The 16,007-nt window shown below is 50.2% G+C and overlaps 1 protein-coding gene across 1 annotated transcript in view; it reads left to right on the top strand.

Moving 5' to 3' along the window:
- ppef2a (protein phosphatase with EF-hand domain 2a) overlaps window positions 1-16,007 on the top strand; it is a 64,265-nt gene that overhangs the window by 40,747 nt on the left and 7,511 nt on the right. Inside the window, exon 14 of the mRNA XM_063043489.1 lies at window positions 114-220. Within this exon, the coding sequence (XP_062899559.1) occupies window positions 114-220 (107 nt within the window). The remainder of the gene's footprint in view (window positions 1-113; window positions 221-16,007) is intronic.

Genomic DNA, 16,007 nt, shown 5'->3' with positions numbered 1-16,007 from the left:
TTTCTGCTTGGAAGATTGCGAGTACTCACTCTGTATTATTTTTGATTTTGTTTTACTGGACATGCAAACGTATCTTGATCCGTAATTTGGTATGGCTTTTGTTATAAACCCAGAGTGAGCACGATTGAGAGGTCAGCACTGGGAGCTCTGCGAGAGAAAATTTTTGCCCACAAATCGGATCTCATCAGTGCTTTTAAGCATTATGACGAGGATAAAACAGGTAAGCTCACAAAGGTCCAGTTGCAGATTTTTAAAAAAATTATTTCTGATAAGTTGAAATTTTTATGGCCAAATGATTGATTGTATAATTCAGTACTGAGCACATTTTATTTATGAAACAGTGAACTTTCTGCTGACTCTCACTGCAATAGAAATCAAATCTGTACAGCACTGTTAAGCTCTGCCAAAAGCAAAGCAGTTACGTAATCTAAGTTTTCCAGAGATGCTGCTTGATCTACTGAGTTCCTCCAGCATTTTGTGCCGGTTGCATAAGTTCTACAGGAGTTATCTTAACTAGATTTTTTTCACAAGCATTAAGTATAATTACTTAGTACACAAGGATGTTTTAAAAAGTGAATTTCCAGACTCCAGATTACTTGTATATGTCAGAAAGTATGTTCTAGTATCTGATTTTTGTGATTAATCCAACGTTTTCATTCCATTTAAAAGGATTACTTTGACCTGATGAAAAATCGAGTTGGGGAGGGGGCTGATGCTCTTTGCTGAGGCAGATGGGGGGAGGGGTGATGTTTTTGCTGAGACAGATGGGGGAGGGTTGATGTTTTCGCTGAGACAGATGGGGGAGGGGTGATGTTTTTGCTGAGACAGATGGGGGAGGAGTTGATGTTTTTGCTGAGACAGATGGGGGAGGGTTTGATGTTTTTGCTGAGACAGATGAGGGAGGGTTGATGTTTTTGCTGAGCCAGATGGGGGAGGGTTGATGTTTTTGCTGACGCAGATGGGGGAGGGTTGATGGTTTTGCTGAGACAGATGGGGGGAGGGGTGATGTTTTTGCTGAGACAGATGGGGGAGGGGTGATGTTTTTGCTGAGACAGATGGGGGAGGGTTGATGTTTTTGCTGAGACAGATGGGGGAGGGTTGATGTTTTTGCTGAGACAGATGGGGGAGGGGTGATGTTTTTGCTGAGACAGATGGGGGAGGGTTGATGTTTTTGCTGAGACAGATGGGGGGAGGGTTGATGTTTTTGCTGAGACAGATGGGGGAGGGGTGATGTTTTTGCTGAGACAGATGGGGGAGGGGTGATGTTTTTGCTGAGACAGATGGGGGGAGGGTTGATGTTTTTGCTGAGACAGATGGGGGAGGGTTGATGTTTTTGCTGAGACAGATGGGGGAGGGTTGATGTTTTTGCTGAGACAGATGGGGGAGGGGTGATGTTTTTGCTGAGACAGATGGGGGAGGGGTTGATGTTTTTGCTGAGACAGATGGGGGAGGGTTGATGTTTTTGCTGAGACAGATGGGGGAGGGGTGATGTTTTTGCTGTGGCAGATGGGGGAGGGTTGATGTTTTTGCTGAGACAGATGGGGGAGGGGTGATGTTTTTGCTGTGGCAGATGGAGGGAGGGTTGATGTTTTTGCTGAGTCAGATGGGGGAGGGTTGATGTTTTTGCTGAGACAGATGGGGGGAGGGGTGATGTTTTTGCTGAGACAGATGGGGGAGGGGTGATGTTTTTGCTGAGACAGATGGGGGAGGGTTGATGTTTTTGCTGAGACAGATGGGGGAGGGTTGATGTTTTTGCTGAGACAGATGGGGGAGGGTTGATGTTTTTGCTGAGACAGATGGGGGAGGGGTTGATGTTTTTGCTGAGACAGATGGGGGAGGGGTGATGTTTTTGCTGAGACAGATGGGGGAGGGGTTGATGTTTTTGCTGAGACAGATGGGGGAGGGTTGATATTTTTGCTGAGACAGATGGGGGAGGGTTGATGTTTTTGCTGAGACAGATGGGGGAGGGTTGATGTTTTTGCTGAGACAGATGGGGGAGGGTTGATGTTTTGCTGAGACAGATGGGGGAGGGGTTGATGTTTTTGCTGAGACAGATGGGGGGAGGGTTGATGTTTTTGCTGAGACAGATGGGGGAGGGTTGATGTTTTTGCTGAGACAGATGGGGGAGGGTTGATGTTTTGCTGAGACAGATGGGGGAGGGTTGATGTTTTTGCTGAGACAGATGGGGGAGGGGTGATGTTTTTGCTGAGACAGATGGGGGAGGGGTTGATGTTTTTGCTGAGACAGATGGGGGAGGGGTTGATGTTTTTGCTGAGACAGATGGGGGAGGGGTGATGTTTTTGCTGAGACAGATGGGGGAGGGTGATGTTTTTGCTGAGAGATGGGGGAGGGTGATGTTTTTGCTGAGACAGATGGGGGAGGGGTTGATGTTTTTGCTGAGACAGATGGGGGAGGGTTGATGTTTTTGCTGAGACAGATGGGGGAGGGGTGATGTTTTTGCTGAGACAGATGGATGGGGAGGGTTGATGTTTTTGCTGAGACAGATGGGGGAGGGGTGATGTTTTTGCTGAGACAGATGGGGGAGGGTGATGTTTTTGCTGAGACAGATGATGGGAGAGAAGGGTGATGTTTTTGCTGAGACAGATGGGGGAGGGGTGATGTTTTTGCTGAGACAGATGGGGGAGGGTGATGTTTTTGCTGAGACAGATGGGGGAGGGTTGATGTTTTTGCTGAGACAGATGGGGGAGGGTTGATGTTTTTGCTGAGACAGATGGGGGAGGGGTTGATGTTTTTGCTGAGACAGATGGGGGAGGGGTTGATGTTTTTGCTGAGACAGATGGGAGATGGGGGAGGGGTGATGTTTTTGCTGAGACAGATGGGGGAGGGGTTGATGTTTTGCTGAGACAGATGGGGGAGGGTTGATGTTTTTGCTGAGACAGATGGGGGAGGGTTGATGTTTTTGCTGAGACAGATGGGGGAGGGTTGATGTTTTTGCTGAGACAGATGGGGGAGGAGTGATGTTTTTGCTGAGACAGATGGGGGAGGGTTGATGTTTTTGCTGAGACAGATGGGGGAGGGGTTGATGTTTTTGCTGAGACAGATGGGGGAGGGTTGATGTTTTTGCTGAGACAGATGGGGGAGGGTTGATGTTTTTGCTGAGACAGATGGGGGGAGGGTTGATGTTTTTGCTGAGACAGATGGGGGAGGGTGATGTTTTTGCTGAGACAGATGGGGGAGGGGTGATGTTTTTGCTGAGACAGATGGGGGAGGGGTTGATGTTTTTGCTGAGACAGATGGGGGGAGGGTTGATGTTTTTGCTGAGACAGATGGGGGAGGGGTTGATGTTTTTGCTGAGACAGATGGGGGAGGGGTGATGTTTTTGCTGAGACAGATGGGAGGAGGGGGGGTTGATGTTTTTGCTGAGACAGATGGGGGAGGGTTGATGTTTTTGCTGAGACAGATGGGGGAGGGTTGATGTTTTTGCTGAGACAGATGGGGGAGGGTTGATGTTTTTGCTGAGACAGATGGGGGAGGGGTTGATGTTTTTGCTGAGACAGATGGGGGAGGGTTGATGTTTTTGCTGAGACAGATGGGGGAGGGGTGATGTTTTTGCTGAGACAGATGGGGGAGGGGTGATGTTTTTGCTGAGACAGATGGGGGAGGGTTGATGTTTTTGCTGAGACAGATGGGGGAGGGGTGATGTTTTTGCTGAGACAGATGGGGGAGGGGTTGATGTTTTTGCTGAGACAGATGGGGGAGGGTGATGTTTTTGCTGAGACAGATGGGGGAGGGGTGATGTTTTTGCTGAGACAGATGGGGGAGGGTTGATGTTTTTGCTGAGACAGATGGGGGAGGGTTGATGTTTTTGCTGAGACAGATGGGGGAGGGGTGATGTTTTTGCTGAGACAGATGGGGAGGGGTTGATGTTTTTGCTGAGACAGATGGGGGAGGGTTGATGTTTTTACTGAGACAGATGGGGGGGGGTTGAGGTTTTTGCTGAGACAGTTGGGGGAGGGTTGATTTTTTTGCTGAGACAGATGGGGGAGGGGTGATGTTTTTGCTGAGACAGATGGGGGAGGGGTTGATGTTTTTGCTGAGACAGATGGGGGAGGGGTGATGTTTTTGCTGAGACAGATGGGGAGGGTGATGTTTTTGCTGAGACAGATGGGGGAGGGGTGATGTTTTTGCTGAGACAGATGGGGGAGGGGTTGATGTTTTTGCTGAGACAGATGGGGGAGGGGTGATGTTTTTGCTGAGACAGATGGGGGAGGGTGATGTTTTTGCTGAGACAGATGGGGGAGGGTTGATGTTTTTGCTGAGACAGATGGGGGAGGGGTTGATGTTTTTGCTGAGACAGATGGGGGAGGGTTGATGTTTTTGCTGAGACAGATGGGGGAGGGGTGATGTTTTTGCTGAGACAGATGGGGGAGGGTTGATGTTTTTGCTGAGACAGATGGGGGAGGGTTGATGTTTTTGCTGAGACAGATGGGGGAGGGTGATGTTTTTGCTGAGACAGATGGGGGAGGGTTGATGTTTTTGCTGAGACAGATGGGGGAGGGTTGATGTTTTTGCTGAGACAGATGGGGGAGGGTGATGTTTTTGCTGAGACAGATGGGGGAGGGTTGATGTTTTTGCTGAGACAGATGGGGGAGGGTTGATGTTTTTGCTGAGACAGATGGGGGAGGGTTGATGTTTTTGCTGAGACAGATGGGGGAGGGTTGATGTTTTTGCTGAGACAGATGGGGGGAGGGTTGATGTTTTTGCTGAGACAGATGGGGGAGGGGTGATGTTTTTGCTGAGACAGATGGGGGAGGGTGATGTTTTTGCTGAGACAGATGGGGGAGGGGTGATGTTTTTGCTGAGACAGATGGGGGAGGGGTTGATGTTTTTGCTGAGACAGATGGGGGAGGGGTGATGTTTTTGCTGAGACAGATGGGGGAGGGGTTGATGTTTTTGCTGAGACAGATGGGGGAGGGGTTGATGTTTTTGCTGAGACAGATGGGGGAGGGTGATGTTTTTGCTGAGACAGATGGGGAGGGTTGATGTTTTTGCTGAGACAGATGGGGGAGGGTTGATGTTTTTGCTGAGACAGATGGGGGAGGGCTTGATGTTTTTGCTGAGACAGATGGGGAGGGGTGATGTTTTTGCTGAGACAGATGGGGGAGGGGTGATGTTTTTGCTGAGACAGATGGGGGAGGGTTGATGTTTTTGCTGAGACAGATGGGGGAGGGTTGATGTTTTTGCTGAGACAGATGGGGGAGGGTTGATGTTTTTGCTGAGACAGATGGGGGAGGGTTGATGTTTTTGCTGAGACAGATGGGGGAGGGTTGATGTTTTTGCTGAGACAGATGGGGGAGGGTGATGTTTTTGCTGAGACAGATGGGGAGGGTGATGTTTTTGCTGAGACAGATGGGGGAGGGTTGATGTTTTTGCTGAGACAGATGGGGGAGGGTTGATGTTTTTGCTGAGACAGATGGGGGAGGGTTGATGTTTTTGCTGAGACAGATGGGGGAGGGGTGATGTTTTTGCTGAGACAGATGGGGGAGGGTTGATGTTTTTGCTGAGACAGATGGGGGAGGGTTGATGTTTTTGCTGAGACAGATGGGGGAGGGGTGATGTTTTTGCTGAGACAGATGGGGGAGGGTTGATGTTTTTGCTGAGACAGATGGGGGAGGGGTTGATGTTTTTGCTGAGACAGATGGGGGAGGGGTGATGTTTTTGCTGAGACAGATGGGGGAGGGTTGATGTTTTTGCTGAGACAGATGGGGGAGGGTTGATGTTTTTGCTGAGACAGATGGGGGAGGGTGATGTTTTTGCTGAGACAGATGGGGGAGGGGTTGATGTTTTTGCTGAGACAGATGGGGGAGGGTTGATGTTTTTGCTGAGACAGATGGGGGAGGGGTGATGTTTTTGCTGAGACAGATGGGGGAGGGTTGATGTTTTTGCTGAGACAGATGGGGGAGGGGTGATGTTTTTGCTGAGACAGATGGGGGAGGGGTGATGTTTTTGCTGAGACAGATGGGGGAGGGGTGATGTTTTTGCTGAGACAGATGGGGGAGGGGTGATGTTTTTGCTGAGACAGATGGGGGAGGGGTTGATGTTTTTGCTGAGACAGATGGGGGAGGGGTGATGTTTTTGCTGAGACAGATGGGGGAGGGTTGATGTTTTTGCTGAGACAGATGGGGGAGGGGTTGATGTTTTTGCTGAGACACATTGGGGAGGGGTGATGTTTTTGCTGAGACAGATGGGGGAGGGTTGATGTTTTTGCTGAGACAGATGGGGGAGGGGTGATGTTTTTGCTGAGACAGATGGGGGAGGGGTTGATGTTTTTTGACTGATGTTTTGCTGAGACAGATGGGGGAGGGGATGATGTTTTGCTGAGACAGATGGGGGAGGGTGATGTTTTTGCTGAGACAGATGGGGGAGGGGTGATGTTTTTGCTGAGACAGATGGGGGAGGGGTGATGTTTTTGCTGAGACAGATGGGGGAGGGTGATGTTTTTGCTGAGACAGATGGGGGATTTTGCGGGATTGATGTTTTTGCTGAGACAGATGGGGATGATGTTTTTGCTGAGGATGGGGGAGGGTTGATGTTTTTGCTGAGACAGATGGGGGAGGGTGATGTTTTTGCTGAGACAGATGGGGGAGGGTGATGTTTTTGCTGAGACAGATGGGGGGGGTTGATGTTTTTGCTGAGACAGATGGGGATGTTTTTGCTGAGACAGATGGGGGAGGGTTGATGTTTTTGCTGAGACAGATGGGGGAGGGTTGATGTTTTTGCTGAGACAGATGGGGGAGGGTTGATGTTTTTGCTGAGACAGATGGGGGAGGGGTGATGTTTTTGCTGAGACAGATGGGGAGGGTTGATGTTTTTGCTGAGACAGATGGGGGAGGGTTGATGTTTTTGCTGAGACAGATGGGGGAGGGTGATGTTTTTGCTGAGACAGATGGGGGGGGGTGATGTTTTTGCTGAGACAGATGGGGGAGGGTTGATGTTTTTGCTGAGACAGATGGGGGAGGGTGATGTTTTTGCTGAGACAGATGGGGGAGGGTTGATTTTTTGATGCTGAGACAGATGGGGGAGGGTTGATGTTTTTGCTGAGACAGATGGGGGAGGGTGATGTTTTTGCTGAGACAGATGGGGGGGGTTGTGATGTTTTTGCTGAGACAGATGGGGGAGGGTTGATGTTTTTGCTGAGACAGATGGGGGAGGGGTTGATGTTTTTGCTGAGACAGATGGGGGAGGGTTGATGTTTTTGCTGAGACAGATGGGGGAGGGTTGATGTTTTTGCTGAGACAGATTGATGTTTTTGCTGAGACAGATGGGGGAGGGGTTGATGTTTTTGCTGAGACAGAGGGGGAGGGTGATGTTTTTGCTGAGACAGATGGGGGAGGGTTGATGTTTTTGCTGAGACAGATGGGGGAGGGTGATGTTTTTGCTGAGACAGATGGGGGAGGGTTGATGTTTTTGCTGAGACAGATGGGGGAGGGTGATGTTTTTGCTGAGACAGAGAGGGTGATGTTTTTGCTGAGACAGATGGGGGAGGGTTGATGTTTTTGCTGAGACAGATGGGGGAGGGTTGATGTTTTTGCTGAGACAGATGGGGGAGGGTTGATGTTTTTGCTGAGACAGATGGGGGAGGGTTGATGTTTTTGCTGAGACAGATGGGGGAGGGTTGATGTTTTTGCTGAGACAGATGGGGGAGGGTGATGTTTTTGCTGAGACAGATGGGGGAGGGTTGATGTTTTTGCTGAGACAGATGGGGGAGGGTTGATGTTTTTGCTGAGACAGATGGGGGAGGGGTGATGTTTTTGCTGAGACAGATGGGGGAGGGTGATGTTTTTGCTGAGACAGATGGGGGAGGGGTGATGTTTTTGCTGAGACAGATGGGGGAGGGTGATGTTTTTGCTGAGACAGATGGGGGAGGGTGATGTTTTTGCTGAGACAGATGGGGGAGAGGGTTGATGTTTTTGCTGAGACAGATGGGGGAGGGTTGATGTTTTTGCTGAGACAGATGGGGGAGGGTTGATGTTTTTGCTGAGACAGATGGGGGAGGGTGATGTTTTTGCTGAGACAGATGGGGGAGGGTTGATGTTTTTGCTGAGACAGATGGGGGGAGGTTGATGTTTTTGCTGAGACAGATGGGGAGGGTGATGTTTTTGCTGAGACAGATGGGGAGGGTTGATGTTTTTGCTGAGACAGATGGGGGAGGGATGTTTTTGCTGAGACAGATGGGGGAGGGTGATGTTTTTGCTGAGACAGATGGGGGAGGGGTGATGTTTTTGCTGAGACAGATGGGGGAGGGTTGATGTTTTTGCTGAGACAGATGGGGAGGGTGATGTTTTGCTGAGACAGATGGGGGAGGGTTGATGTTTTTGCTGAGACAGATGGGGGAGGGTGATGTTTTTGCTGAGACAGATGGGGGAGGGTTGATGTTTTTGCTGAGACAGATGGGGGAGGGTTGATGTTTTTGCTGAGACAGATGGGGGAGGGGTTGATGTTTTTGCTGAGACAGATGGGGGAGGGGGGGTGATGTTTTTGCTGAGACAGATGGGGGAGGGTTGATGTTTTTGCTGAGACAGATGGGGGAGGGGTGATGTTTTTGCTGAGACAGATGGGGGAGGGTTGATGTTTTTGCTGAGACAGATGGGGGAGGGTGATGTTTTTGCTGAGACAGATGGGGGAGGGTTGATGTTTTTGCTGAGACAGATGGGGGAGGGTGATGTTTTTGCTGAGACAGATGGGGGAGGGTGATGTTTTTGCAGATGGGGGAGGGTTGATGTTTTTGCTGAGACAGATGGGGGGGGGTTGATGTTTTTGCTGAGACAGATGGGGGAGGGTGATGTTTTTGCTGAGACAGATGGGGGAGGGTTGATGTTTTTGCTGAGACAGATGGGGGAGGGTTGATGTTTTTGCTGAGACAGATGGGGGAGGGGTTGATGTTTTTGCTGAGACAGATGGGGGAGGGTTGATGTTTTTGCTGAGACAGATGGGGGAGGGTTGATGTTTTTGCTGAGACAGATGTTTTTGCTGAGGATGGGGAGGGTTGATGTTTTTGCTGAGACAGATGGGGGAGGGTTGATGTTTTTGCTGAGACAGATGGGGGAGGGTTGATGTTTTTGCTGAGACAGATGGGGGAGGGTTGATGTTTTTGCTGAGACAGATGGGGGAGGGTGATGTTTTTGCTGAGACAGATGGGGGAGGGTTGATGTTTTTGCTGAGACAGATGGGGGAGGGTTGTTTTTTGCTGAGACAGATGGGGGAGGGTTGATGTTTTTGCTGAGACAGATGGGGGAGGGTTGATGTTTTTGCTGAGACAGATGGGGGAGGGTTGATGTTTTTGCTGAGACAGATGGGGGAGGGAGACAGATGGGGAGGGTGATGTTTTTGCTGAGACAGATGATGTTTTTGCTGAGACAGATGGGGGAGGGTTGATGTTTTTGCTGAGACAGATGGGGGAGGGTTGATGTTTTTGCTGAGACAGATGGGGGAGGGTTGATGTTTTTGCTGAGACAGATGGGGGAGGGGTTGATGTTTTTGCTGAGACAGATGGGGGAGGGTGATGTTTTTGCTGAGACAGATGGGGGAGGGTTGATGTTTTTGCTGAGACAGATGGGGGAGGGGTGATGTTTTTGCTGAGACAGATGGGGGAGGGTTGATGTTTTTGCTGAGACAGATGGGGGAGGGTTGATGTTTTTGCTGAGACAGATGGGGGAGGGTTGATGTTTTTGCTGAGACAGATGGGGGAGGGTTGATGTTTTTGCTGAGATGGGGGAGGGTGATGTTTTTGCTGAGACAGATGGGGAGGGTGAGGGATTGATGTTTTTGCTGAGACAGGGTGATGCTGAGGATGGGGGAGGGTGATGTTTTTGCTGAGACAGATGGGGGAGGGTTGATGTTTTTGCTGAGACAGATGGGGGGGGTGATGTTTTTGCTGAGACAGATGGGGATGATGTTTTTGCTGAGACAGATGATGGGAGAAGAGAGGGTTGATGTTTTTGCTGAGACAGATGGGGGAGGGTTGATGTTTTTGCTGAGACAGATGGGGGAGGGTGATGTTTTTGCTGAGACAGATGGGGGAGGGTTGATGTTTTTGCTGAGACAGATGGGGGAGGGTGATGTTTTTGCTGAGACAGATGGGGAGGGTGATGTTTTTGCTGAGACAGATGGGGAGGGTGATGTTTTTGCTGGACAGATGGGGAGGGTTGATGTTTTTGCTGAGACAGATGGGGAGGGTTGATGTTTTTGCTGAGACAAGATGGGGGAGGGTTGATGTTTTTGCTGAGACAGATGGGGGGAGGAGGGTTGATGTTTTTGCTGAGACAGATGGGGGAGGGTTGATGTTTTTGCTGAGACAGATGGGGGAGGGTTGATGTTTTTGCTGAGACAGATGGGGGAGGGTTGATGTTTTTGCTGAGACAGATGGGGGAGGGTGATGTTTTTGCTGAGACAGATGGGGGAGGGTTGATGTTTTTGCTGAGACAGATGGGGAGGGTATGTTTTTGCTGAGACAGATGGGGGAGGGTTGATGTTTTTGCTGAGACAGATGGGGGAGGGTTGATGTTTTTGCTGAGACAGATGGGGGAGGGTTGATGTTTTTGCTGAGACAGATGGGGGAGGGGTGATGTTTTTGCTGAGACAGATGGGGGAGGGGTGTATGTTTTTGCTGAGACAGATGGGGGAGGGTTGATGTTTTTGCTGAGACAGATGGGGGAGGGTTGATGTTTTTGCTGAGACAGATGGGGGAGGGTGATGTTTTTGCTGAGACAGATGGGGGAGGGTGATGTTTTTGCTGAGACAGATGGGGGAGGGTTGATGTTTTTGCTGAGACAGATGGGGGAGGGTTGATGTTTTTGCTGAGACAGATGGGGGAGGGTTGATGTTTTTGCTGAGACAGATGGGGGAGGGTTGATGTTTTTGCTGAGACAGATGGGGGAGGGTTGATGTTTTTGCTGAGACAGATGGGGGAGGGTTGATGATGTTTTTGCTGAGACAGATGGGGGAGGGTTGATGTTTTTGCTGAGACAGATGGGGGAGGGTTGATGTTTTTGCTGAGACAGATGGGGGAGGGTTGATGTTTTTGCTGAGACAGATGGGGGAGGGTTGATGTTTTTGCTGAGACAGATGGGGGAGGGTTGATGTTTTTGCTGAGACAGATGGGGAGGGTGAGTTTTTGCTGAGACAGATGGGGGAGGGTTGATGTTTTTGCTGAGACAGATGGGGGAGGGTTGATGTTTTTGCTGAGACAGATGGGGGAGGGGTGATGTTTTTGCTGAGACAGATGGGGGAGGGGTGATGTTTTTGCTGAGACAGATGGGGGAGGGTTGATGTTTTTGCTGAGACAGATGGGGGAGGGTGATGTTTTTGCTGAGACAGATGGGGGAGGGTTGATGTTTTTGCTGAGACAGATGGGGGAGGGTTGATGTTTTTGCTGAGACAGATGGGGGAGGGTGATGTTTTTGCTGAGACAGATGGGGGAGGGTTGATGTTTTTGCTGAGACAGATGGGGGAGGGGTGATGTTTTTGCTGAGACAGATGGGGGAGGGTTGATGTTTTTGCTGAGACAGATGGGGGAGGGTTGATGTTTTTGCTGAGACAGATGGGGGAGGGTTGATGTTTTTGCTGAGACAGATGGGGGAGGGTTGATGTTTTTGCTGAGACAGATGGGGGAGGGGTGATGTTTTTGCTGAGACAGATGGGGGAGGGGTGATGTTTTTGCTGAGACAGATGGGGGAGGGTTGATGTTTTTGCTGAGACAGATGGGGGAGGGTGATGTTTTTGCTGAGACAGATGGGGGAGGGTGATGTTTTTGCTGAGACAGATGGGGAGAGGGTTGATGTTTTTGCTGAGACAGATGGGGGAGGGTTGATGTTTTTGCTGAGACAGATGGGGGAGGGTTGATGTTTTTGCTGAGACAGATGGGGGAGGGTGATGTTTTTGCTGAGACAGATGGGGGAGGGTTGATGTTTTTGCTGAGACAGATGGGGGAGGGGTGATGTTTTTGCTGAGACAGATGGGGGAGGTGATGTTTTTGCTGAGACAGATGGGGGAGGGGTGATGTTTTTGCTGAGACAGATGGGGGAGGGTTGATGTTTTTGCTGAGACAGATGGGGGAGGGGTGATGTTTTTGCTGAGACAGATGGGGGAGGGTTGATGTTTTTGCTGAGACAGATGGGGGAGGGTTGATGTTTTTGCTGAGACAGATGGGGGAGGGTTGATGTTTTTGCTGAGACAGATGGGGGAGGGGTGATGTTTTTGCTGAGACAGATGGGGGAGGGGTGATGTTTTTACTGAGACAGATGGGGGAGGTTTGATGTTTTTGCTGAGACAGATGAGGGAGGGGTGATGTTTTTGCTGAGACAGATGGGGAAGGGTTGATGTTTTTGCTGAGACAGATGGGGGAGGGTTGATGTTTTTGCTGAGACAGATGGGGGGAGGGTTGATGTTTTTGCTGAGACAGATGGGGGTGGGTTGATGTTTTTGCTGAGACAGATAGGGGCGGGGTTGATTTTTTTGCTGAGACAGATGGGGGAGGGGTTGATGTGTTTGCTGAGACAGATGGGGGAGGTTTGATGTTTTTACTGAGACAGATGGGGGAGGGTTGATGTTTTTGCTGAGACAGATGGGGGAGGGGTGATGTTTTTGCTGAGACAGATGGGGGAGGGTTGATGTTTTTGCTGAGACAGATGGGGGAGGGTTGATGTTTTTGCTGAGACAGATGGGGGAGGGTGATGTTTTTGCTGAGACAGATGATGATTTTTGCTGAGACAGATGGGGGAGGGTTGATGTTTTTGCTGAGACAGATGGGGGAGGGGTGATGTTTTTGCTGAGACAGATGGGGGAGGGTGATGTTTTTGCTGAGACAGATGGGGGAGGGTGATGGCTGAGACAGATTGATGTTTTTGAGCTGATGTTTTTGCTGAGACAGATGGGGGAGGGTTGATGTTTTTGCTGAGACAGATGGGGGAGGGTTGATGTTTTTGCTGAGACAGATGGGGGAGGGTTGATGTTTTTGCTGAGACAGATGGGGGAGGGTTGATGTTTTTGCTGAGACAGATGGGGGAGGGTTGATGTTTTTGCTGAGACAGATGGGGGAGGGTTGATGTTTTTGCTGAGACAGATGATGATTTTTGCTGTGACAGATGGGGGAGGGGTGATGTTTTTGCTGAGAAGATGGGGGAGGGTTGATGTTTTTGCTGAGACAGATGGGGGAGGGTTGATGTTTTTGCTGAGACAGATGGGGGAGGGGTTGATGTTTTTGCTGAGACAGATGGGGGAGGGTTGATGTTTTTGCTGAGACAGATGGGGGAGGGTTGATGTTTTTGCTGAGACAGATGGGGGGGGTTGATGTTTTTGCTGAGACAGATGGGGGAGGGTTGATGTTTTTGCTGAGACAGATGGGGGAGGGTTGATGTTTTTGCTGAGACAGATGGGGGAGGGTTGATGTTTTTGCTGAGACAGATGGGGGAGGGTTGATGTTTTTGCTGAGACAGATGGGGGAGGGTGATGTTTTTGCTGAGACAGATGGGGGAGGGTTGATGTTTTTGCTGAGACAGATGGGGGAGGGTTGATGTTTTTGCTGAGACAGATGGGGGAGGGGTTGATGTTTTTGCTGAGACAGATGGGGGAGGGTTGATGTTTTTGCTGAGACAGATGGGGGAGGGTTGATGTTTTTGCTGAGACAGATGGGGGAGGGTTGATGTTTTTGCTGAGACAGATGGGGGAGGGTTGATGTTTTTGCTGAGACAGATGGGGGAGGGGTGATGTTTTTGCTGAGACAGATGGGGGAGGGGTGATGTTTTTGCTGAGACAGATGGGGAAGGGTTGATGTTTTTGCTGAGACAGATGGGGGAGGGGTGATGTTTTTGCTGAGACAGATGGAGGGAGGGGTGATGTTTTTGCTGAGACAGATGGGGGAGGGGTGATGTTTTTGCTGAGACAGATGGGGGGAGGGGTGATGTTTTTGCTGAGACAGATGGGGGAGGGGTGATGTTTTTGCTGAGATAGATGGGGGAGGGTTGATGTTTTTGCTGAGACAGATGGGGGAGGGGTTGATGTTTTTGCTGAGACAGATTGGGGAGGGGCGATGTTTTTGCTGAGACAGATGGGGAAGGGTTGATGTTTTTGCTGAGACAGATGGGGGAGGGTTGATGTTTTTGCTGAGACAGATGGGGGAGGGTTGATGTTTTTGCTGAGACAGATGGGGGAGGGTTGATGTTTTTGCTGAGACAGATGAGGGAGGGGTGATGTTTTTGCTGAGACAGATGGGGAAGGGTTGATGTTTTTGCTGAGACAGATGGGGGAGGGTTGATGTTTTTGCTGAGACAGATGGGGGAGGGTTGATGTTTTTGCTGAGACAGATGGGGGAGGGTTGATGTTTTTGCTGAGACAGATGGGGGAGGGGTTGATGTTTTTGCTGAGACAGATGGGGGAGGGTTGATGTTTTTGCTGAGACAGATGGGGGAGGGTTGATGTTTTTGCTGAGACAGATGGGGGGAGGGGTTGATGTTTTTGCTGAGACAGATGGGGGAGGGTTGATGTTTTTGCTGAGACAGATGGGGGAGGGGTGATGTTTTTGCTGAGACAGATGGGGGAGGGTTGATGTTTTTGCTGAGACAGATGGGGGAGGGGGTTGATGTTTTTGCTGAGACAGATGGGGGAGGGTTGATGTTTTTGCTGAGACAGATGGGGGAGGGTGATGTTTTTGCTGAGACAGATGGGGGAGGGTGATGTTTTTGCTGAGACAGATGGGGGAGGGTTGATGTTTTTGCTGAGACAGATGGGGGAGGGTGATGTTTTTGCTGAGACAGATGGGGGAGGGTTGATGTTTTTGCTGAGACAGATGGGGGAGGGTTGATGTTTTTGCTGAGACAGATGGGGGAGGGTTGATGTTTTTGCTGAGACAGATGGGGGAGGGTTGATGTTTTTGCTGAGACAGATGGGGGAGAGGTTGATGTTTTTGCTGAGACAGATGGGGGAGGGTTGATGTTTTTGCTGAGACAGATGGGGGAGGGTTGATGTTTTTGCTGAGACAGATGGGGGAGGGTTGATGTTTTTGCTGAGACAGATGGGGGGTTTTTGCTGAGACAGATGGGGAGGGTTGATGTTTTTGCTGAGACAGATGGGGGAGGGTTGATGTTTTTGCTGAGACAGATGGGGGGAGGGGTGATGTTTTTGCTGAGACAGATGGGGGAGGGGTGATGTTTTTGCTGAGACAGATGGGGGAGGGGTGATGTTTTTGCTGAGACAGATGGGGGAGGGGTGATGTTTTTGCTGAGCCAGATGGGGAGGGGTGATGTTTTTGCTGAGATAGATGGGGGAGGGGTTGATGTTTTTGCTGAGACGGATGGGGGAGGTTTGATGTATTTGCTGAGACAGATGGGGGAGGGGTGATGTTTTTGCTGAGACAGATGGGGGAGGGGTGATGTTTTTGCTGAGACAGATGGGGGAGGGGTGATGTTTTTGCTGAGACAGATGGGGGAGGGGTGATGTTTTTGCTGAGACAGATGGGGGGAGGGGTGATGTTTTTGCTGAGACAGATGGGGGAGGGGTGATGTTTTTGCTGAGACAGATGGGGGAGGGTTCATGTTTTTGCTGAGATAGATGGGGGAGTGGTTGATATTTTTGCTGAGATAGATGGGGGAGGGGTTGATGTTTTTGCTGAGACGGATGGGGGAGGTTTGATGTTTTTGCTGAGACAGATGGGGGAGATGGGGGAGGGGTGATGTTTTTGCTGAGACAGATGGGGGAGGGTGATGTTTTTGCTGAGACAGATGGGGGGGGTGATGTTTTTGCTGAGACAGATGGGGGAGGGGTGATGTTTTTGCTGAGACAGATGGGGAGGGTTGATGTTTTTGCTGAGACAGATGGGGGAGGGGCGATGTTTTTGCTGAGACAGATGGGGAAGGGTTGATGTTTTTGCTGAGACAGATGGGGGAGGGTTGATGTTTTTGCTGAGACAGATGGGGGAGGGTTGATGTTTTTGCTGAGACAGATGGGGGAGGGGTGATGTTTTTGCTGAGACAGATGGGGGAGGGTTGATGTTT

The sequence above is a fragment of the Mobula hypostoma genome, chromosome 3 (genome assembly GCF_963921235.1).
Source record: "Mobula hypostoma chromosome 3, sMobHyp1.1, whole genome shotgun sequence".
NCBI classification, from domain to species: Eukaryota; Metazoa; Chordata; class Chondrichthyes; order Myliobatiformes; family Myliobatidae; genus Mobula; species Mobula hypostoma.
The sequence above is the reverse complement of the archived record's forward strand: the minus strand, read 5'-3'. Positions and strand labels throughout refer to the sequence as shown.